At 36.4% G+C, this 25,753-nt stretch overlaps 3 protein-coding genes across 3 annotated transcripts in view; 2 read left to right on the top strand and 1 right to left on the bottom strand.

Moving 5' to 3' along the window:
* The window catches only part of LOC134650240 (RNA-binding protein EWS-like), a 42,107-nt gene extending 23,578 nt beyond the window's left edge, over positions 1-18,529 (top strand). The window contains exons 2-7 of the mRNA XM_063505188.1: positions 14,130-14,270; positions 15,575-15,682; positions 16,249-16,404; positions 16,847-17,010; positions 17,534-17,762; positions 18,287-18,529. Coding sequence (XP_063361258.1) covers positions 14,130-14,270; positions 15,575-15,682; positions 16,249-16,404; positions 16,847-17,010; positions 17,534-17,762; positions 18,287-18,433 — 945 coding nt within the window. The 3' untranslated portion in view covers positions 18,434-18,529. The remainder of the gene's footprint in view (positions 1-14,129; positions 14,271-15,574; positions 15,683-16,248; positions 16,405-16,846; positions 17,011-17,533; positions 17,763-18,286) is intronic.
* On the top strand, positions 1,037-3,103 carry LOC134650019 (uncharacterized). The gene is made up of 2 exons (XM_063504835.1): positions 1,037-2,030; positions 2,994-3,103. Coding segments are annotated over exons 1-2 (819 nt in total). The 5' UTR covers positions 1,037-1,213; the 3' UTR covers positions 2,996-3,103.
* Positions 18,530-19,526: 997 nt separating the features above from the next.
* On the bottom strand, positions 19,527-20,835 carry LOC134650370 (uncharacterized). Its single transcript, XM_063505323.1, has 2 exons — positions 20,356-20,835; positions 19,527-20,134 (listed from the first exon to the last, which is right to left on the bottom strand). Exons 1-2 carry the CDS (start codon positions 20,628-20,630, stop codon positions 19,546-19,548), a joined length of 864 nt encoding a protein of 287 aa, XP_063361393.1. The 5' UTR covers positions 20,631-20,835; the 3' UTR covers positions 19,527-19,545.
* Between the last annotated feature and the right edge of the window lie 4,918 nt (positions 20,836-25,753).

Here is a 25,753-nt window from a genome sequence, read left to right as displayed (position 1 = left end):
CAAACGGAGACGCCATGTCTGTAATTTTCTGTACAAAACAGCCTGCCGATTTTTGCGGGGGAGGGGAACGTCAAATGTATGCGTAACGTAAAAATAGCCATGTCAGATAAACGTCAGTCCATACATTGTGTATGACCGTTGGCCGCCTATTTTCGACAGAACGGAAAGCCTGTTAATGGCTACTCCGTTTAGTTGTATCCTCCAAGTTAAAAATATAACTATCGAAAAATGGATAACTTGATAAAAGCACTTAAAGTCGTCGTGCTGATGGTAGGAGAGCTATAACCGCGAAAATCTAAGTTCGTTAATTTTGAGCAACTATCTCTGTCACTCTTAATTAGTTACGTCTTAATTAGAGTAAAAGAGAAAGATGCCCGAAATATGCGAACTTCTGTTTTCACGGTAGGCTCTCTGACCCTGTTGCCAAAGGATATGTAACACAATGATTACAGCATTTTAAATTTAATTCCTTACGACCGCCTTCAAAGTGCAATACCAAATAGGCTGTGCACTTTAAAACAGATTTTTACCATATTTTAACATGATTATTGTGGTAACTAAACGCTGTCTGCTCCGGTCCCCCCTCTCTTGGGATATAGACATTGTACTAGTAAGATGTGCTCTCATCATATATTACAATAAATAATAGTAAACTGTTCGAGTATTGGTATTAATTAATTACCGGATACAAACAAACCCATTAGAGCATCAGACATTACACTGGCGACGAGAAGGTTACGGATCGACGTGAAACTGTACGTATTTTTAACATCTCGCAATTAGAGGTTATCATCATTCAAAACGTCACCACGGAGCAGTTGACAGTAAATGTGAAGGAAACCGGTCGGTAAAGCAGAGCAATCAGAACATACATTCTAGCAATATCAAAACGCAAACGTCAAACGACACTATACGTCATATGTCACAACTCTGTCGGTAAAACAGACAATACAGACATGGCAATGGCAACCATCTTGCTTGCTACTGTTACTACGCACAACTGAAGGTGATAATCAACAAGTTTAGTGACATAATGTCCCTCGAAGAATTTAAATTAAAAATTGCAAGTGGTCAAACGTCGTGGATTCAGGAGTTACCAAAAGATACATTATCACAACTCATAATACAGTTAGAATTACCGACAGGCCCAAATCCAAGTATCGACGATTTGCGGAAAGTGCTTCGGGACCACGTTAAAACAAAAAAAAAAAAAATGACACACCAGTCAACGCTCCCTATTACTAGCTTAGACAATTTCAGTGGTGGAAATTGGAGAAGTTATGAGGAGCAACTCAATTGTTACATGTTATTGCATGATATCTCGGAAGACAAAAAGGTTCCGCTCTTAATAACGAAATTAACAAGTAACGTGTATGACACATTGTCAGGGTTATGTGCCCCAGATATACCAATTAAAAGTACATATGAGGATCTATGTAAAAAACTGCAAGAATTTTATCACCCCAAAATAAATCTAGCAGTGCACAGAGCGAGATTCATGGACAGGAAACAAGAAGAAGGAGAAACGATAAAAGAATACCTGTTAGCTGTTCGCAAACTGGCTAAAGACTGCGATTTCAAGGATGTAGATGAACATTTAAAAGAAAGACTGTTGAATGGCGTTCACAACGAGACAATCAGATATGAAGTATTGAAGATGGCCGATGCGACTCTGGCAAAGTTAACAGCAGTGGCGGAGACAGCAGAGATGGCTTTTAAACTATCGGCCAAGCCAGTTGATGTGTTCAAGCTCTCAACGGATCGTGGGAAAGTGAGTCTACAGCCTCAAAAAAAGCGGCAACAACAACAACAACAGTCAAAGTGCCTGTGTTGCGGCAAGACAGGACATTGGAAGGATCAGTGCACCTTGCGCTTTAAGTACTGTTCGGAATGTGGCAGGAAGGGACACATATTTAGGCTATGCCCCCTAAAGAAACCAAGCCTGAAAACTGTGGTTTGCTCCGAAGAAAAAGAAGATGTTTGTGAAACTAATGAACTAGATGACATGTATCAGACGCTTAATTTGGGGTGTAAGTTATTTAAGAAAATACCATCTATGTTTTTAAAGCTAAAAATTGAAGGGATTCCATTTGAGTTTGAAGTGGACTCGGGTTCAGATATAACTACAATGAACAAAAGTGACAGAAATAAATTTTTCCCACAAATCAACATAGAAAACTCTAAAATGACTATGATCAATTTTGACCAGTCCATTTCAAAGCCAATTGGATTATTAAAAAATTTGAATGTGACATTTAATGAATCAAAATTTGAGGATATGACACTCATAGTTGTAGAAGATGGGTTACCAAGGGTTATAGGAAAAGATTGGTTAAAAAAATTACATTTATGGCCGTTTAAACTACAACAAAATATTAATGTATGTACTAATGTTCCAACTAAACAGGCCTATCTAGATAAAATAAAAAAAGAGTTCCCTATTGTATTCGAACCGGGCTGGGGTAATTTTAAGAAGGCAAATATAACTCTAAAATTAAAACCAAATACCAAGCCAAAATTTTTGCCAGCTAGAAATGTGCCATTTGCGTTAAAATCCAAGGTCGAAACAGAAATAAATAGGCTGTTAACAAATGGTCGCATTGCTCCAATCGAGTTTAGCGACTGGGGTACACCAGTTGTACCAGTTATGAAGGGTGATGGCTCAGTGCGCCTCTGTGGGGACTACAAAGTAACTTTGAACCCTAACCTAGAAATAGACCATTTTCCACTCCCGACAATAAATGACATACTGTCAAATTTCGAAGGAAATAGTTGTTTTTGTGAGCTGGATTTGAAAGAAGCTTACCTTCAAGCACCACTTGATCCAGATTCACAAGAACTAACTACAATAGTGACTGAAAAGGGCATATATAAGTATTTATATCTGCCCTATGGAGTCAGTACGGGGCCGGGATCTTTTCAGCGCCTAATTGTTCAGTTGTTGTCGGGACTGGAAGGTGTGAAGGTTTATATAGATAATGTTTTCATTGCAGGAAAAACAATAGAAGAAGTAAATTCAAGATTAAAATCTGTATTGCAACGCTTCACAGAGGCAGAGTTGAAATTAAAAATATCAAAGTGCAAGTTTTTTGAAGAACAACTAACAGTATTTGGATATCATGTATCAGGTGAAGGGATCAGCGTAATTAAAGAAAATATTGAGCCCTTATTAAAAGCACCCCAACCCGAAAATATGAAAATGTTACGTTCCTTTTTAGGAAAGGTAAATTATTATAATCGATTTTTAAAAGACATGGCCACAATACTACAGCCTTTGTATAATTGTCTTAAGAATGAAATTTTTTGTTGGAGCCCTGAATGTGACAACGCTTTTTTAAAAATAAAAGAAGCTTTAACAAAAACAGTCACTTTATCTCATTACAGCAATGAACTGCCAATAATTTTAAGCTGCGATGCCTCGGACTGCGGGGTGGCCGCTGTTCTTTCTGTGAGATCTGAGGATGGTGTAGTGAAACCAGTAGCCTATGCCAGTAAAAAATTGACAGATACCCAAATAAAGTACCCAACCATAGAGAAGGAAGCATATGCTATAATCTTCGGAATAACTAAATTTTACGAATATTTGTTTGGACGAACATTCGAGTTACAAACCGACAATGCTGCGTTGGTTACTATATTTGGCCCTAAAAAGGGTATACCAAAAATGGCGTGTAAAAGATTACAGCACTGGGCTATATTCTTGTCAGGGTTTAACTACACTATCCAACATATAAAAACAGATTGCAACCCCGCAGACTATTTGTCTCGCAACCCCACGCCAGACAATAGTACCTTTAGCCATCCAATATTAGACAGTAGTGAATTAAGTGTGTTAAAATTCTTGTCATTATCAAATTTTGAAAATGTAAATTGGAAAATAGTGGAACAAGAAACAAAAAAATGTACTACTCTATCAACTGTAATGAGATATTGTACTGATGGTTGGCCTGATAAAGCAATGTTAAATGAAGAATTAAAATCCTTTCATGAAAAACAAAATGAAATAAGTATTGATCAGGGCTGCTTACTGTGGGGCACACGAGTAATAATTCCAAAAAGTCTGCAGAATTTAGTAATGAACGAGTTACATGCAAGCCATTTTGGAATAAATAGAATGAAACAAATTGCTAGGTCATATTTTTGGTGGAAAACTATAGATAAGGATATCACAGATATAACAAACGCATGCATGATTTGTTTAGAAAACAGAAAGGCCCCCGAAAAGGTACCGCTAACGCCCTGGCCACCGGCCCATACAGTTTGGGAACGTTTACATGCGGATTTTCTTGGACCTTTCTGTGGTAAGATGTTTTTGGTGGTGATAGATAGTTTTGCAAAGTGGCCAGAAGCATATGTGATGCCTAATATAACGGCAACTACTACACTAAAAGTTTTTAAGTCACTATTTGCTCGGTATGGTTACCCGCTCCATTTGGTGGTGGATAATGGGACAACATGGACGAGTACTGAATTTAAAGATTATTGTAAAAGTAAAAACATAAAAATAAGTTATACCCCACCTTATTACCCGGCAACGAATGGAGCTGCCGAACGCTTTGTACAGACTTTTAAAAGCCATGTAAAAAAAATTATAGTCGGTGGAAAGTCACTGGAAGACGCAATAAACTTATTTTTAGTGGATTATCGAACAAGTGTAAATAGAGCCACTGGTGTCAGCCCCTCAAAACTAATGTATCAGCGGGAGTTAAGAACAAGATTTTCTTTACTTAGACCACAGCCAGTAAGTGCTAGGTTGCAAATTAATAATGAAAAACTAGTGGAGTTCAGTAAGGGAAATCGAAACGTGACTTTTGATGTAGGGATGAAAGTCATGGTTAGAGATTATAGAGATAAAAAACAAAAGTGGATTGCGGGAGAGATCAAGGAGTGTCTGACACCAGGGGTTACATATTCGGTAAATGTGGAGGGGAGAACCGTAAAACGCCATGTTAACCAAATGTTAGCTATAAGTAATTAGTGTAACTTAAGTGTTTGCTGTAAGTTAAGTGTTTTTATAAATGGGCTGGGGGAGAGTTGTGGTAACTAAACGCTGTCTGCTCCGGTCCCCCCTCTCTTGGGATATAGACATTGTACTAGTAAGATGTGCTCTCATCATATATTACAATAAATAATAGTAAACTGTTCGAGTATTGGTATTAATTAATTACCGGATACAAACAAACCCATTAGAGCATCAGACATTACAATTATAAATGTTATTATTCTGCTTCTACACGGTGGGTATTTTCAAAACAACATTTGAATTATTATTCATTAATTTGCAAGCGAGTCCAATAAATATTATATTCACGTGGAATTAAGTGATGAAAACTAGTTAAGTATTGACCATCAACATAAATTATAGATTTAATAAAAATGACATTGCAAAGGAATACAACGTGTAGGATACGTAACCGAGAAACTCACAATGTTTTGTGAGCTAAATAGTCAGGTATTTGAAATAACTAAACGTAACGTATTTAAATTTTAACGTAATATGTATATACAAAATCAATTTACTTACGTATAAAGTTCCAACATGCACTATTCATCATACGGATGTAGATTACCTCTGGCCCCTCATGAACCTGGCCCTAACGTCATCTTATATGAATTCTGTCCATAACCTTAGATATGTCTGATAGCGATTTGGCGCAGGTAGATATTTTTATGAGAAAAAATCGAATAATTTATTGCCAATTCGTAATCAAATTTGGTATCCTTTATTCTGTTTGTTTAATAATTAATACTTTAATTACCAATACCTACTTAATTCAGGGATGCATGTTGATAAGGTCACTAAGACAGTTTATCAGTATATTCGAAAAACGATTAGGTATCTTTTGGACTTGTCACATATCAACAAAAGTTTTTTGTCTACTCGTATGCCTGTCAATATTTTCTTCGGAACTCCTATTAAGTAATCGCGTAGCAAATATGCACGCATATTTCGATTCTCAGTGGGTTCCAAGGTTGATTATTATTTTTGAACATCTTAAGTTATCTTATCTTTTTAGTACTGCTCACAAAACCATTAATTTTCTTACCACACAGTCCACACATATTATCGAATGTAGTGGTCGTGATTTGTTCAAGTCCTGTTTCGCACCAGGTGTTCTGCGTACGTCACAGCTCAAAGTCCACTATATAAAGTCGTCGCAGAAAATAAGCTTAATTAATGTGTAATCTTTGTCAGAAAACTATTGTTTGAACAAAGGCCATATAGTAGAGTCAATATCAGCTGAAGTTTTTGGCTTGGGCTAGTAGGGTGTAAAAAGTTCATCTGATATTTAGCTCAACTATGTCATTTTTACCAAACGTTAGGATTTTAATAGATGATTTTAAGCATATTAGATATTCTCCTCTAAAAGACTAAGTTTGGACTAAGTATATTAGATATTCTTTTGTAACATATAAACATACAGTAGTTTATTGCTTTTCTTGGTATTTTACCCAGTTCATGGATTTTAATATAATGTGTAAATATATTAATTCAAAAATATCCTTAATGGCTCATAAGGTGATTCATGGGATGGCATCACAATCAATTTATTTAAACTCCAGATCCGGATTCGAAACGTCGATGACGTATTGCTCCAATAAGCTTTAAATGTTGTCGAGAGAGCAATATATTCAATATCACTGGATTTTGATTAAGTTAACCTATTACATAATATAGTATTCAGAAACAATATTTGAATTAAATTTGAATACTTAGGTAATATTTTATTGTTAGAGATTTTCCAAGAAATCGGTTTCGTTCACAAATAATTGCATATAGATTATTATTGCCAATTTTCACATCGTTAAATTAATTAAATTACCATTGTTATTTCGTGCACGTGTAGACACGATGTATGCAGTAGCATACTTTAGTAGCATTGACATAACTTGGCGTTTATTAGCACTTAACTGTCATCGCGTCACATAACCGTGTCTGTAAGTGAAGGTGACAAAATTAATCGTGAGGTTTCTGGTGAAGTGTTTTTTAAAGGTGACGTTTGGATGTCATCTGCAGCCTGCAGCTGCATTACTGTTGCGGTGTCGTTGTTGCCGCCGCTGTAACTGTAAATTTCCTTTATAGAATCAGTAAAAAGAAGAGTAAAAAATAAATCATATTTTTAGGGTGGGAAATAGAAGTATCTACGGGACCCTATAAAGAACATAATGAACTCGACAAAAGCCCTTTAGCCAAAACTCCTCCTTGGTGAAGACATATCCCGATATGTTCTTAACCGGTTTTTTACAAAAATATGCAAGTGACCGATTGGAGACGGAGTGCATGAATAACGTTTGCATGGCGTATCTAATGTGTTAGTAAAGGATCTTTCAACCGAGCTGAAACTTGGGGGTATTTTCCCTAGAAATAATCTAAGATACATTATGCGTATTACGGCCCGATTCGGATTTTGTAATAGACATCGCCAAGATACGATAACGATATGTTTAAGATCTAACCTGTCAAATTTGACATTTCCGCGATTCAGGAGATATTACTGAATCGCGATTAGAAAGGGATTGAGATACTTAGCTGTCAATCCATATTGATTTTGACGTAAGTGTATGGAAATCTGTTATTTCTAATCCCTTTCTGATCGCGATTCAGTAATACTCTTGAACAATTTCCACAAGATATTACTTAGAGATCGAATTCACATCTAATAGATATCTAACACGATCTATCGTAAAAGTGACATTGGTTGCCCGAATTGCGCTGCAAAAGAGAACTAGTTGAAATCTAAACTATAACGTATCTAGAATGGATCTAGTACGTGTCTTCTCTTGTGAATATCTTGAAGTTCGAATACGGCAGTAAAGGCAATCTTTGATTCTCCAGCACAGTTTACCGCATGAATCGTTGATGAATCATATGCGAGATACATATCCATATCCACCTCTATTTGATTAGGTACGTACCGTGGAAATGAGTCGTGAATTGCGATTATGTAGTCTATGTATAGGTAAATAGATAATCGCGTACCTAGGTAGGTCTATTTGCAAAACAAATAATTTTATTGAAACATCGGACTCTCAAAAGTAATCAAGTATAGGTACAAAAAAAATCAGAATTTAAATTTTCGAAATAGGCCTAAGACATTTAATATTTATGCTAATATTTATAAAAAATGTGGGATACACGAGTCATTCATAATAAGCAAAATTCCTAATCGGAATACCGTAACAAATTATTTTAAATTGAGCACTATGCATCATTTGATTACCAGTCATTCGTCTTCGCGACGAATGCAAAAACTACAAATAAATTATTCTTTGGGAATTTCAAGGGCAACGAACTGATTGATTTACAATATTAATGCCAGCATAGGTTTACCAACTTTTTTTTTTACTTTATTCTAAGAAGATAAACATACAAACAATAGATTCACCACGTTTTCATAAGTGCAGCGAGTCTGTTTGAAACTAAGGTTTAAATTTCCTAAAGTAAAACGAGATATAAGGAAGATCGGAGTATGGGTTCTTCGTCAATAAAAGAGTATTCAGTCTCCCAGTTGCTATGTGCCTACAATACCAATTAACAACAGAAAAAGTAGAACTCAATTCTAGTTCCCACAATAGTTTGCATGTGAATGCCTCAGATTTGTTTTGGATGTTCATTTTGGCGACGGTTCAGAAACCTAGTTTGAGTCTGGACGGCATGTGAATTTAAAGAATGCCTTTTGTTGATGGGCTGGGCCGATTTAAACGAAATTTAACTACGGACTAACAGAATACGAGTATCTTAACTGATTTGAGGATACATAAGTTTTGCAATAAGGTTTACGTATTAATCTGTTAGTCGTGTGGATGATGGCACTTAAAAAAGTCTATTGAGCAATTAGTCTGTTCGCAACATAAGTACTAATTATATTGATCGTTCGACGAATTAGGTTTATTTACCAGAATTTCTTATAGTCTTTGTGCTGTAGCAATAAGTTGCCAACACAGTATTATTAAAAAATAAGGAAGAGTTCTACTTCGGTTATGCATTTAAGTTGTTTACTAAGTATCTTCAGGTTTTTCACTTTTTTGTTGCTATTTTCATCCTAACCAGTTCGATCTTAATAAAACTCTCAGGTTATTATATCATTATTGTATGTTTAGTCATCTCCACGACCGTCTAACACATCCACAAAGTCAATATTAGCCGCGGCGATACGCACATACTCGTATGTTAATCAGCAACGCAATACTTAACTAAGGTCGATACGTCACGAACTATCCGGTTCTTGAATGAATGTTTTCGTATCCGCCATTTATTTGATTCGTCTCTATTATTACTTAATTTCGATGGATCATCTATCAAGCTGTTTTTACTATTGGTCATCATTATGGTTGTTTTATGCTGATTATGCTAACGTAAATCTCGCGCGAATAGGATGTGTTTTTTATTTGCGTATTCTTCGAACCGTTCATTTTGTATTCAGTCTGAAGATGCACTATGTTTATTAATGTTTGGTATATTTATGATGAGACAGATCAAAGAGAAATTATCATTGATGAAATTGACAATGACAGGTGTTTTTTAAACTACTTATTCTTGTGTTTTTAAACTTGATGCATTACTTACTTAATTCTGATTGATTAATTTTAAAGCAAAGTTAAGGAGTCAACACTTAAGGTGACGGTAGAGGTGGGTAAATTTTCAGATTCTGTCAATTTACCCCATTTCACACACAAGCGCACTTCACGCACACTACCTCACTTTACTGGGACAGGTCACTGACCCATCAACTTTTTTTTAAGATAGCTGGTTGAGTTTAGTGTTAACCACTGGCCTCCTTTTAGGAAAAGCGTTCCATTGAAAGAAGAAAGAGAAACAATACATTTAATCTTGCTTTCCTTGTCTGTTCATGTCACACGTGACGTATTAAAATTATAATAATTCATTTGATTGTTGACAATTTTCTACATTATGGCTTTGTCGAGATACGCGTTTTCTAAAGTTAAACCGAATAAAACCAGATGTCATAAAGTCAGATGTAAAATTTTATTTACTACTCTATACTCTATACGACTTTTCATAAAGCGCAAAATCAATTCAATGAGAATTTAAATAAATAAAGTTCCGGCAGGGTGCAAAATTTCATTATGGCGGACAAAAGAAAATTTGAAAATATATGGAAACAGTATTGGCTAATGTACCTCTAATATCTTTACCGATATACTTTTATGTCGTATATTCGCCTTTTGTTTCGCTATTAAATTAATAAAATGAAAATAAAAAATATTATACCGGTATTCCACTGGTATTATTTCAGTGCTGAACCGATTATCTTCGATCGTAGCCTTGATAATGTAGGTGTTGATAGTTACTTACGGAGGTAGGAGCGGCAATGAACCCCGTGCAGAGTAGAACGTGAGGTGCGTTGGGATAAGTGCATATATCTACTTATAATTCTTTGGCTGGTTCAACCTTCAGCGACAGTTCTAATCTCGTATTGTAGCAAATTTAGTCTTCTTTAAAAACGTTTAAGAAAGGTACTATCAAAAACTAGTCCTTTAGGGTTATAATCGCCCAAATCTAAAAGAAAACCGAAATTTTCGCGGTTTTTTCGATTTTTGACAAAGTTGCGTTCGGCGCTCGAGGTCACAAACCTGGATTATTAATTGGGCCAACATCATAAATAAGTCTGCAAAAAATCAGAACTACCGGATTTGACGCAGAAGAGCCACGTTACAAAATTCTACAATTTCACTGGATTAAAAGCGGCCAAGTGCGAGTCGGACTCGCCCATGAAGGGTTCCGTATTTAGGCGATTTAAGACGTATAAAAAAAAACTACTTACTAGATCTCGTTCAAACCAATTTTCGGTGGAAGTTTACATGGTAATGTACATCATATATTTTTTTTAGTTTTATCATTCTCTTATTTTAGAAGTTACATTTTACCACTTTGGAAGTGTGTCTCGCGCAAACTATTCAGTTTAGAAAAAAATGATATTAGAAACCTCAATATCATTTTTGAAGACCTATCCATAGATACCCCACACGTATGGGTTTGATGAAAAAAAAATTTTTGAGTTTCAGTTCGAAGTATGGGGAACCCCAAAAATTTATTGTTTTTTTTTTTCTATTTTTGTGTGAAAATCTTAATGCGGTTCACAGAATACATCTACTTACCAAGTTTCAACAGTATAGTTCTTATAGTTTCGGAAAAAAGTGGCTGTGACATACGGACGGACAGACAGACGGACAGACGGACAGACAGACAGACAGACAGACATGACGAATCTATAAGGGTTCCGTTTTTTGCCATTTGGCTACGGAACCCTAAAAATGGCAGACACACGACTGATCTTATAAGGGATATTTTTTTCCTTGAGTGAACGGTATGCACTTACCCCAATGCACTTCACGTTCCATGCCGCCGCCCCTATTTCACCACGGTGACAGGTACGACAATTATAAAACATCACTGTTATTGACGCCATAGGCATCCATGGACTACAGTTACCGCTTACCATCGGGCGGGCCGTATTCGTGTTTGCCACCGTCATTGTATTATTTAAAAAAACTTTATTTTATCGGATAAAACAGACATTTCTCTTGCGAAAAAATCTTGTGACAATTGTCACAAGATTTTTCAAAGAGTTTTCAGTAAGTCTTGACAGGAAATGAGTTCTGTGTCGCAATTTCGTGACAATTGTCGTGTTTCTAGTGACAATTGCCACAAAATAAGATTTTTTTAGTGGCAATATAATGGAGTTTATTTATTTATTAAAATGTTGGTGGCAAATAAGCACATCACCCGTCCGATGGTAAGCGGTTACCGTAGCCTTTGGAGGCCTGTGACGTCAGCAACAGTGATGTCGACAATTTTCGCATCTGTCACCGTGGTCGTGGTGAAATAGGGGCCAGTAAGTACCTAATAATCACAATGGTCTTAAGTGTCACAGACCCTACTGGCGCTTAAGTCCTTTATGTCAATTTCTGCCTATTTTAATATGATAGTTATTTAAGTTTTATTTTAAGTTAACCTTAGCTATAAGTTTTAAATTGTTAAGATGTACTAACAAAATATGGACCATGTTTGTCTGAAATAAACGTTTTTTTTTAATTATTAAAAAAAAGAAACCGAATAATTATATCGAACTACCGAGTACCGAACCTCCTTACAAATGTTAATCAGAATCAGTTGAGAAATGTGATTTGCAAAGGAGAAGAATTCGGATATACGAAAGCATTTTTGCCCAAGTTGAAACGGAGACCTTCGCTAACGCTCGGTCAATGATGGTTTAGGTACAGCCAGCTGCAGAGGAAAGGTATATACCACCCCTGCATACAATCATCTTTGCAAGGGTGGTACCTTTTCTCTGCAGCTGACTGTACACCTATAAAAATGGTTGTCCCTGCTGTAATTTTATACCGGTACCGTACTTTATATTTCAACCGGTATAGTTTTAACTTCAAAACGAACCGGTATTGATAAATAATAACGGTACCATACCGCTTATACCATAAAGAAAGCATGTCTCTGCTTTGCACAATTATTGTGTGGACAAAATTCTTATAATAGTTATAATCATCGAAACATACCTACATACCTACGCACATAATGTCATTGAAATAAAACATTGTTTTTTTTATATTAAATTTATATAATACTCGATATATACACATAACAATAACCAGGCCGCTGCGGTATTGGCTTGTAAGCTTCATCTCGGTCTCCAAATCCGCAAAAACTAGTTAGTACTAAATGCTGGCTCTTGCCGTTGTTCTTGATTCTTGAAGATTATCAGAACAGCACGTAATCGCATACATATAGACGGAACGAACGGCAACAAAGTAGGTGTAGACACTGTAAGACTTTCAGGTATTAAACGAATTACGCTTCGTATTAATAGGTACGTAATATTTAAATGAATATATAATTCTCTAACGTAAATACAAGATTACAATTGACATCAAAAGTCATTGACGTACAGAAGTCATATACATTTTTTTTAATGACGCAAAATTGATACCAGCGTAATGAAAATCAATCCCAATCAGTAAAACGAGTCTTTAAACTTTTTTCATTTTAAGCGGGTTTTGAAGGAACAAGTTACTTAAATTCGATTGTAATCGTATTGTTTTAGGATAGTTTACTGCTGTTTTCGATCGTTACGACCTGTAAATAACAACAAATCAAATTTTAATTATATTTATTTACCCTATTTTTTGAAATACAATTTATCTACTGGTATACATTTTCGTATGCGTATATGATGAAATGTCCAGAAATGTCTATAATAATGTCAAAAACGAGCTACGACGATGTACACGTCTGCTTCGATCCAAGGCCAGCGGCCATCTGACTCGAAGAAGAATTTTGAGTGATGTCGTCAATGTATGGAAATTGTACGAAAGTTTACATTTGGGATTGAATTTCTGTGTTGTATTTGTGAGTAAAAATATAAGTAGATAATAATTTGCTAGTTTAGTTATCTAGTTTTCAAAATCACACAACAACTCAATTACTGTCAAAGGCAAAACTGTAATGCGTGTTGCTCAAACGGAACTCCATATTTTGATTTTTGGATACTTTTAGTGTCGATTTGTGAAGAATTACAGCAAATAAAAAATATTATGGCGTGAAGAGCCGGTACACGGCTTCTTCGTGAACAAATTTACGTATAATTTAATGCAGTTATTAAACATTTCTTGAACAAATTGATTGCACAAAGTGAGCTCTAAATCGAAAACGTCATATACCGTCCCCTTAATAGCTACTTCATTGGAAACTGAAGATGATCTCAGAGTTTTCTGCTATGATTATGATGTAATACGATATATTGCGAAATGACGTATTGTTCAACTGTTTTTGGTATTACCAACAATATCTAAAATAAATAAAAAGTTTTTTTTTTATATTTTCGAAACCCATCAAGCTAGTCCCCAAAGAACATTTACATATGAAAAGAAAGTAACCAAGGCCTCGAGTGCCCAAGACTACCATTAGAACTGTAGTTAGTTTCATGTATAAGTTAAACCTTATATATTTTTCTATCCCCTACTGCATGTAAAAACAATTTTTTGTTAATATTTAAACTTTAATTGCTGTTAATAGAGTTGAATATCAAATCCGCCATATATGGCTTCGTATGCGGTAAAGTATTAACCGATTAATAATTGTGTTTTTACAGGTGGCGCTGTCATCGGCAGCTCCCAACCCAGTCTCCAACGTGTTTGAGATCGACATCTCGCCCGAAGAGGCGGCGAAGTACCTGAGCAGCCCGCCGTTCACAGCGCCCCAGCTTTCGGGACGCACTGGCGTTCTCCCTCTGGTTAGTTTTGATTTTTTACGCAATTTGAAGTACCTATATGTCGCAGTCTGATCGTATAATCCGCCGTATTACATTACGGCTACCCGTTTTACAAAACAGGGGCGTTTTGAAATGCGGCGGTTCGACGATTAGCCGGATTGAATGCGGCTGAATGAAAATCCGCCGGAATGTATTCGGCGCCATACGTTATTCAACACGGCTAGCCGTAATGTAATACAGCGAGTCATTAGCCGCCGCTTTGACAGTTTTTACTTCCCATTTTTAACACTCGTGGCGCTGCCTGACATAACAACAAACTATGAAAAACGCTGGGGTGTCCATCAAATCTGGAGTTAGTCGGACTGTTTCTTTTCAAAAAACATTTCCTTCGCAACTTAACTAGACGAAGCCCCGCGAAGAGCGGTTTGCCCTTCGGGCATCTGAAGCTACCTAACGAACCTAACCTACCTACCTATTGATTTAGTGAGACGTCCGTGAAAACATTACACTTTGGGGAAAAAAGCGTAGGTAGGTAAGTAGGTTAGGTTCGTTAGGTAGCTTCAGATGCCCGAAGGGCAAACCGCCCAGAAATAGCGGGGCTCCGTCTATTTATGTTGTGAAGGAAATGTTTTGGAAAAGAAATACATGCAAAATAAATTAAATTGCAAACATTGTCAAACTCCGGTTACGTAGGCGACCGAAAGAACTGGTCACTCTACAATCTAAATAGTAGATACGATGCGGCTAAACGTAGGCCGCCTTATTGAAGAACGTATCGCAATGACAATCCGGTTAATCGTCGAACCGCCGCATTTCAAAACGCCCCTGTTTTGTAAAACGGCTAGCCGTAATGTAATACGGCGGATTATACGATCTGACTACGACATATACATTACACCTGCAATAAAAGCTTACTGAACGAAGGGCTTCAGACTCTACAACAATTTTTTTTATTGATAAAAATGTTTAAGTAGGTTACAGTTAAACCAATGCGTCACGAAACTTAGACTAATAATGACTAGACTAATAACTTAGAATTAAATAATGTTGTGTCAGATACATTTCAAAGAAGTTTTTACAGGTAGGTATCGGTGTAATATCAATAATACTCCAAATTTTCTTCTAAATATCTCATGATTGGTGCCGTTAATAGTTTACAAGTTTTTTTGCCCTTAGTCGTCATATTATATTTTATCTGCAGCTCGATAAAGAAAAATACATCTCAATATAATATATTCATTCATACGGATCTTAAAGTAAAGGTTAAATAATTTTATTAATCTAATAAGATTGACATTGTTTTGACTGTTTTCGTTACTTTTCAGGTGAGATGGAACGATCCGAGGTTCCGCTCGGCGGAGGCTGGCCCTACTCTAGGCCACTACTGGAAAAATGGCCGCGAGATTGAGAATACCGATGACTATGTTGAGGAGGTATTTTATTTTATAATGAAATATTATTACCTTCTAAGTAATTCAATGTAACAAGTGGTATACCAAAATTGAATGTAACAATTTGGACATATTCCAAATCTGGGCTTTGAACCATCAGGGAAAGTGATCGGCAGTCAAAACAGCTATACAGCTATACGAAGACGAGATACAGTTCTACGATAACTTACAAAATCTAATCAGACACTGTTTGTTCTAACAAAACGGTAAACTACGAGTAATTCCAAATTTAATGTATTACCTACCTAGTTCATAAATTTACCGTCTCCTATTTGAAATATGAGTCTCTGATGTAATTATTACTACCCGATGCCCGGTTTGTAGTTAATCGGCTGAAAACCAGCACCGGGCAATCTCGGCACGGCACATGCTGAGACTGGAAACCCTTTGCCCAATATATGTATTCTAATTTGTTTGATTTGTATAAATGATTAATTGTTTTTATTTTTTTGTCTATTTTTTTCTTATGTACTTTAAATAAGTGGCAATAAACAATTCTTATTCTTATAAAAAATTACATGAAATATTACATCAATGTCATCTTCCAGGTGTACGACGCGTCTCAATTCCACGGACAAGACGGTCTCGGCGGCTACGCATACGGCTACCAGGCGCCCGAGTCCTCGAAGGTGGAGAACCGAGCCAGAACCGGTGACGTCACTGGTTCCTACACCTACAAGGACGGCAACAATGAACTCATCAAGGTAACTAGATTCCCTTACATTACATATACCTACCTACTTTGTATAGGTATCTTGTAGAGAGCAGAAAAAACTGTTCTCAAATAAAAAACAAAAAGATGATTAAAAATTCGATCAGGATCCTTCCTTATCATACACAGACAAGAGGACACGTATAATGTTGTGACTAGGGGAGATGCGTGTATAATGATCCCTCGAGGTAAAATGATTCCCCATCGTATCTGAGCAACTACTGGTGCCATCAATATACATATGCAATAAACGTATACCCCGTGACCCCGCCAGTTGCCTCTCGAAGTGTCATGACGGTACGAGCATGCAGCGAGATTTTATTAGGAAATGGTTTAGGTTTTTGTACTAACTATGTACCTACCCGAAACTTTATTTACAAAGTACCTACGGCTATCACTCGAACTTTTTCATTTTATAAAACATTTCTGTACAGGTTCGCTACTGGGCTGACGGCGAAGGCTTCCACCAAGAAGACAACCTGCCGAAGGTAGAGCTGAAGCCTGTGGAGGAGGCTGCTGATGTCCGCGAGGCTCGTCTGGCTCACGAGAAGGCCTGGCAGGAGGCCGCCGCTGCTGCCGCCCAGAACCCAGACCCTCAGTAAGTTACCGCAATACACCGCTACCGAGTGACCGAACCGTAAACGTAATATAATAGGACGCTTGTACGATACATACCGTACATGTAGGTAGAGTAACAAAAATTATCAAGGTTAGTTTAACGGTAACCTTTGGCTTTGGAAGTGGAAATATAGTCGTAATTTTAAATTTATGTTTGGCGTTTCCTTAAATGACCTGCGCCTAACAACGCTCTTACACCGCGAAGTAGGAATTGGTTTGACGACTTTTTTTAAAACAATCACGTAAAGGATAATAAATTGGGGGACAGTGGAGTCAACATTCCAACTATGCATAACAGCCGTAACAGGCATTGGAAAACCAGTAGCTATGAATATGAAATTTATAACGCGAGAATACGCTACATAATTGAATGAGCGTCAATTTTACACACCTCTATCTTTTTGACGAGTCGAATGGGCCCCTTGTCTACGAGTTTTACAGCCTCTCTTTCCCATTGATCTATACTGACGTGCCCCAACATCATTGCTATTTTCTTTCCGCAGGGGCGCCTACAACAGCAACTACGACTACAACCAAGCTGCATCCGAGCAGCAACAGAACGTAGTCGCCCCCCTTGCCGCCGCCCCCGCCCGCGAAGGCAAGGCTTTCGCGCAGGCGCAGAGCAGCTTCCAGTCCAACCAGTACAGCCAGCAGCAACAGCATCAACAACAGCCGCAGAAATATGGCCAACAGCAACAGCAGGGTCAACAGCAAGATGAGCCTGAGCCTACTGTGAGTTTAATTTCATAACACTTCTATTTGAATGAACAAAATGTAATTGTGAGGAATTCCACTAGAATGTCGGTTACTAAATGACATTCTTCTAATCCTTCTGAAAATTATGAGAAAGCGATATTTAGTCTGGTAATATTTCAAGACTTGACTAACAAATTAGCGGTATGCGATCTCAAGCTTTACGTAGGTATTTGATTTAGATAGCTGGCATACAAGGCAAAAGCGTTTCGTGAGCGATATTCTTACGGAATGCCCCTTTTGTAAATTGATCACGCTTATTCGTAAATTTATGTTTTTATCCCTTTCTGACAAAATAGGAAATAGGTACGACAATCAGCTATTTGAGGCTTGTACCTAATGTGTGTTTTACGATGCCATAAGTTATCGGCCGAAGATTTAAGTTCACATTGGTACAGTCGGTTAATGCCGTACGATTGTACTTGACTGTTTGTTGGTGTTTACCTTTCCTTACATAGTACATAAAGTATGCGTTCTAGATCATAAATTCATTTTTTTTTCAGGGCCCGCCACGTGGTTTCTTCTACAGTTTCAACTACCCAGTCTCCATCATTGTGCCTAAGAGCGGCCAGCAGCCCGGCGCTCTCAACCCTGGACAACCTCTGGACCATGACACCGTTGGCGTCAGTGCCCATGCCCACCAGGGCTAACCTTTAGCTTACTTTTGTATCCTTTACCCGCTGCTATTAAAAGATTGGTCCGAAAAATGGTCCCTGAGGTACACTAGAAAAAAAAGCTTTTAAAAATAGGGAAGCTGTTTTCTAGCAGTGGATAAAGGTGATATAATGTTGTATAAGTAATTAATACAGGAAATTTTAGGTATAATTTTCAATGTCAAATCGTACATTGAGAAGTTACATTTGAATAAATATACGTAAGGTCTCTAATTGGTCTGTGATACTTGAATATTTGTCACATGAACAAGTTTAGTTCTGTCTTGAGCTTAGTGTTAATCCATATATTTTGTGTCTTTGACAATGTTTCAAGGGTAGTCTTTCACTTAGGACATCCAACGATGCTTTACCTTTTCTGGTATTGGAATAATTTTGGATTAATCAGTCGATTTGTATGTGCGTTGTCCACACGTGCGTATCTTTAATCGATATAAATCGGTTGTCGTTGCCATTTTATGATCTAGGTTAATTTAGAAATTAGTATCATAATAGTCGGCGTTTGAAAGTGTAACTATGTGCGTTAAATATAAAGTTTTACATTCAAGTATGTTTAGATTTTTATCTTATGGACAACCGAAAACAAGCCTCATTATTCACTCAGTAAATGTGAGCAAATTGAATTTACGTCCTGTTTAGTGAAGTCTTTATAATTAGTCAAATTAAGTAAAAAGTTTTATTTATATATTAGACCAAACGTTACACTCTTGAACCCGACCTAGTTTAAGAATTTATCTGTTACCATGTAATCAGTAATTTCCATACAAAATTAAAACAAAATGTATGTTGAAATGTCCAAGTATCAAATTTAATATAGTACTTACATTTATTAATAAAGTTTTATTATTTCCCTCCATTTCGTTCCATTTCTTGTTAATCCTAAGTATAACAACATTTTAAGCACAACGCCTTTTCATCTAAAAAAGGCGCTTAAAATATTATCAGATTATCGGAGTTATATTAATAATTAGTTGTAAAATGATTTAAAAACTTACTATTCTTGAGAGCTGTTGGGTATGGAAAAATACATTTACCATTTGATAATTAAATGGATAAAAATAATATACTTTGAAGAACTTCAATAACTTTATTTATACTTGCAGTTGTATTGGAACAGTCTGTGTCATAGGCAACATTATTATGGGCATACCTATATTCGGCCTCCTGGACATAAGCTTTTGCATCAGCTTTATTCTGGTCTCTTGTGTTGGTGTGATTCCTGTTTCTGGAGCCAGTATTGACTCTTGATTTGTTATCATGGATTCTTGTGTCATTGATTCTTGATTTTGCTGAACTGGACTTTCCGTTGTTGGTTTTGGTCTAAATGGTAACCTTTGACCTATTCCTCCAATAATACCAGCTATACCATTATAAATCCAGCCAATGGTTTCTGGTACATTTACTTCAAAAGGTAAGAACGGTATAGCAGATATAATGCTGCCTATTATTAATCGTTGGCCATTTGGTAACACTACAATAGCTCTTTGGGGACCTATACTTGTTTCAGGGATATTAGCTTCGTTCTCAGCGTTAATTACAACTGAGTCAACATCTCCAATTCCAATTTTGAAATCTGGATCATTATTTTCGTTGTGGTTTTCGACTCGATTCGTAGTTTTCGCAATCGTACTAGGCACTACTAATAATAACGGTTGCTGAGGTACGTTACTGAAAAATAAAACATTTGTTTAGCGCGTGACTAGCTTAAAAAAAATACATAAACAAATTTACTAAATAATAAACACAGACGTTCAAAGGGGCCTATTTGACTCGAACGAAACTGCGGTTCAAGTAACAGTTGTGACTTGGCTAGGTATAATATATATTATTTTACATACTACCTATATTTACTTTTTTTTTAGTTTGAGTATTTGAGGAATAATTATATTGATTATACTTACAATAACGACGGTACTGGGCTGTATTGAGATTTCTTCATCGCATGCTGCATTGGCATAAGCTGTTGTTGCATTGAATTGTATTGATTTTGCAGAATCCATCGTTCCAATGACTGTTGAGCTATTTGGTTCAACATCGATTGGTCTAGGTCTAGCTGCTGGTTTGTTTGCATCCAAGTTTCTGGTTTTGTTATAAATGGCGCTGCTTTTACACTAAGTACCAAAACCGTCACTAGCAGTAAACTACACTTCATTGTTTCACAATTTTTTGACACCATCTCTTAAATTTAACACTTCACTGTCTCCGGCAACAACGTTAATGGCTCATTGTTAGACGATACAGGGTGTGTATAGTTTGAAAGTAGCGTCGGCTCTGACAGGGACGCATATCCGATGAGCATTATTATGCGTTGTGGACCCAGTGGCCTACTGACGTGGTCCTGACCTTGCTTCGGCTTTCTTTTTTAATGTCCCGAGTTGAACGTACTGTGATGACAAAATAAAAAAATATTAATTATTAAACAAAATACGTTCAACGTACTATAACGTACGTACCTATAAAACGCTCTGTTTTTATGTTGTTACAGCTACTTAATATCGAATTTAAGCTCAAACCAAAATTAAAATCATTAAGGTTAGTAACATAAGCATTTAACAATTACGTGAATATGATTAACTGTTTTTCGCAGCGAACAAAAACAAATAATTTATTTTTAGCAGCGAACGCCTTTGCTCTTTAACCTGGCGAGGCGTCGAGAAACAACAGTAATAAATTACAAGGGAAAGTAAACCCCTTATTGTGCTGTAACGAAAGTGATTTTATGAATTTTGAACGTCGCTAGTGGCTTTGTTTATAGATGCGTCTTCCAAAGGTCGCAGGTTCGAACCTCGGCTCGTACCAATCAGTTTTTAGAAACTAAAAAAATATCACTTGAAAATTATCAGTTGTTAAGATCGTTAGGATATCGAACTATTAATCCCATAAGGTTTCTTGTCTGGGGTGGGAAGTCAGGCAGTGGTTTTGGCCAATCCTTGGGACTAAAAAAGGGGCAAATATTTTTGCACTCCTTCTGGGATTACACTCATTAAGGGTCAAAGGAAGTTATTAAGGGGCTAAATACCCGCGGTTTTCATCGATTATTGACAAGTTTTGAGTCGTATCTCCTACATTTGCATTGCACTACAGATATAATTATAATCAATCAATCAGTTTATTTGCAATAAAACATACTTAAATGCATGCAAATTATACAATTATATGGTGCAATTATAAAACAAACGACTATCGGTTCTTCAATCTTATATCTCCATTCTTGTGTACCTACTGTAATCAGATGGGATATTTATTTCTATTAAACTTAAGACTTTAGACTTTAGTATAAAATAATAAAGTTTTTTTCAGTAAAAAAACCTACAGTTTAGTAAAAAGTAAACAGCAGGTATTTTTGCCAATATCTCACTATCAGCCATATTCGAACTTTAAGATACGTCAAATACTAGAGATTGAAACGATATGGATTAGATATGTCAGTGTCAAACAAGTGTCAAAAGTGACGCGTTTGTATGAAGAAACGTCACTTTTGACACTTGTTTGACACTGACATATCCATTCCATATCGTTTCAATCTCTAGTATTTGACGTATCTTAAAGTTCGAATATGGCCGTAAGTCTTGGACAAACAAAAGGTATATATTAGTCGGATTCTCAGTCATTGTACTTATTTACGAGTACCTACTTAGGCACATTATATTTAACAGTAAAAGATAAATCAATCAATATAAAACAAACATTTTAATATCCTTATCAATATGGCAAGAACGAGTAAGTGTTAACAAAATAAACATGAGAACATACGAAACCTAAACACATACAATAAATGCAAACTTGGCAGTTGTTACCACTAATTATTTCGTGACAAATAATCGACGAAATTTATAAATAACCATTCACTAGAATCACTATATTCTTGTAGTAAATAATATCCACTAAGTAATAAATTAGACAAAAAAAACATCAAGTCAACTCCTAAATTATGTATGACTGTAATTATGACATGATAAACATAACGAGTCTACTAGAGATTTGTCGCCTTTTATTATTTTGTGACATTGTTTTCGTTCTTTTCTGGCTGCCCATCGTCAACCACCACATCGATTTCCACTTCGTATGTGCCAGGTTTTGTCCTCGAAGGCCTGACAACCACTCCTGGCATTCTAGCTTCCTGAATTCCATCCACTTCATTCTCCGCTGCATCAGCTACCGGCAATTCTTCTTTATTTACCACCGAATCTTCTGGGGCATCGACTTGATCAGAAAATTCTGGTTTTGGAGGCACCCGAACAGACATGAGACCTTGAACCCTTTGTACGAGGTATTCCAAAATAGGTCCAAATCTGGAGACACCGTCTGTGCTCATAAGAAGGCGGTCTGGTGCATCGGGGCGCGGGCGCAGCACGAACATGTTGAAATTTAGAGTCCGACGAACAGGTCTAGCTGAAGCTTCATGTAGACAGGCAATGGCGACCACCAACAGGAGCGCGCGAGGAGCCATCGTGCAGGGAGGTAAGGAACGAGTACGGCGTGCGCCTGCTACCGCGAGAGCTCCCACACTGCGCGGACTGCGTTTTTGCCCCGCATCTAAGCTAAGATAACGGGTCTCCGGCAAAAAGATCATAATTGCCTCGAGTTACGGCCCGGGATAATTGCAGCTAGCTTGACTTCTCAACACCTTTCGTTTGGAAAGCTCCCATTTTAATTTGACTGAGTCATCATTATCCGACGGCCAATTTAGAACGATCTTTTCTTCACGATTCTGCAATTCTGTTTTGTTCTATCTTCGGCTCATTGGCTTTTTGTTTGAGAGCTCAAGTTGGATTGGATTATATCTTTGCTATTACAGCACTAACAAAAAGCTGTAAAGTAATCTAGAGGTGTTCATCAAAATTGCTACTTACACCGTTATCACCTTATTTTAATGGCGATAAGATATATTCTTGTTGTTTAGAGCTAGAGTGAGTTTTTGTGCAAATTATTGCACATTAGCTTTATATTTATTTCTATATACATTAATCATCTGAATGGAAACGCGTGGCGAAGCTGTAATGATGCATGGCCTTGATATCATCGGATGCAGGTCAAAGAAAATAAACAAAATGCGGTTTGTAGGATTCGCTTCTATTTCGATTGCATCTGTCGGGGATTGAGTTTATTGATTTGAAAGAACTGTACAATCGTTTTTAGAATAGCATTGGTCCTACGTATGATTAATCAATTTAAAAATAAATCTTGTTCTTTTTAATTATTTATTTAAAAATAACTGTATCAGAAACTTACGTAACCAATTTAATCGTAAGGTGAACTGGCATTTATATGAATTCAGAGAAATTGAGGACATTAAATCTGTAAGAGTTTACGTAAGTTCGAGTCAATCAGCTCATTAAAATGTATTTATTCGTCATTAGTTTTCTCTGACCATAATTTCATGTTATGTCCTATATGTAGTCAGGATAATAAACTAGAAGGTTTAACTACGCCTGGTCGTCCGCCAGAAGTGCTGCACTGTTCGTGTCATCGATGACTATTCTATCTTCGTCTTTATGTGTATGGTGTATAGGTCTATAATATTTCTGATTGTGTGTATGTGTATGTTGGTTGCATTATGGTTTATCGGGGTGGGTGGCAGGAAGAGACCCGTTAGTAGCTAGGCTGTGAATGGTAACGGTAGCCAGTAAAAGATGGATCAGAGAACTACCTCGTCTCACTTAAACATTACATGTTGATGTTAAACGATTTAATTTGACCTTAATATTGTATCTTTATGACTTATTATTACCTATATTAATACAGTGACAATATTTTCGTTGAAAGTGGAGAAAATGGAGAAGGCGCCATCTAACTGATAACTAAATTTACTTATTATTGTGAAAGCCTATACTGGCATATATACAGCATGTGGCTTGTAACACGGGCGAATAATTAAAACGTAGATTCTACTCCTCGGACAATAAAACTTTTGTTCAAAAACTTTTTGAAATTATGTAGTTTTAAGATTGTCCCTTTTTCAAACAAACTACTTAAATAATATTTTCAATGTACTTTAAATTCCGTCTAATTGATATTGCCTCTCAGTCTTGTCACCGTACAGACATAATTAATTTCGTGATACATTGCGTGTTCGAATAAATTTTAAAGTGTTTTAAAATCTAAACCACAAGTTATTTTTAAAAGTCGTTGAACAAACATTGTCTAGTTAGAGGAGTAGAAACTACGTTTTAATTTTTCGCCCGTGTTACAGGCCACATGCTGTATACATATAAACTTAAGAAATAGTTAGAACGTCTGATATTACCCAAAAAAAAAATCTAAGTGTACCAGTGCTTCACCAGCCTCAATACTTTGCCACTTCCAACCTTAATTTCTAACAATAATTTGTCGAACAAAGGACCAAAGATAATGCAACTACTAAGTTCCAACTAGGACATATTTTACTTTATTCAAATTTGAACATTGCGCAGCTGTCTTCTGCGCATTAGATTTAGATTTAGATTTCGATTTATTTATTTCATAATATGAAATTACAATATAAATTATTTTACACTAATCTATACGAATTTATATTATGATCGTCAAGTAGGAAAATAACAATTGATTATAATTATACAAATGTCAAGCAATACACAATTTAAAAACCATTATAAGCAATCGATTAATTAACTAAATTATTAACAATGTCAATATCAATATTACTTACTGATAAAACCCAAATAAAACCTATACTCATGATTTTGATCAAGTTATTTTATATTTACGAATTTTGCATTATGTTTAATCTACAGTAATACTTAATATGTTTATTTATAAGATTGCTGCTCCGCTTATTTAATTTATTTGCATAAAGAAACCTTTAATACAAACTTAGGGTCCTAATAGTTTCTTATTTCCTGTACAACGCTCAGCATTAGTAACGATCATTAAAACTTAATTGAACCCTCTTTTCCTAGTTTTCAAAGCGAACACTGAACTTACTTAGTGCCCTCCATAGCAAACTATTACTATAATTATGTACGGTCCCCATCAGATATATCGCAGCGGCCGAGGTGCTCAAAAATATCTGAACACGCAATCTAGCGCCTTGAAAATACAGGCGTGTTATATTTAATAGCACCTCGAGCGCTCAAATATATCTGATGGCGAATATATATTATGCGTGCGACATAATTCGATTAGAGTTAATTAGAGTGCACTAGAAAGCTTATTGAGCCGGTAGGACAAGTCTAGCTAGTCTAGGTCTTGAATCGCTAGGGCTGGGTGCGCTATCGCTCCATATCGAACGGGTTCCACCAACTGGTAGCCCTGAGAAAAGTAGGGGCTCCTGAGAAACGTTTGAGTGATTTCACAAAG

The sequence above is a fragment of the Cydia amplana genome, chromosome 8 (genome assembly GCF_948474715.1).
Source record: "Cydia amplana chromosome 8, ilCydAmpl1.1, whole genome shotgun sequence".
In the NCBI taxonomy this organism is placed as follows: Eukaryota; Metazoa; Arthropoda; class Insecta; order Lepidoptera; family Tortricidae; genus Cydia; species Cydia amplana.
This window is presented reverse-complemented; position numbering and strand designations above follow the sequence as displayed.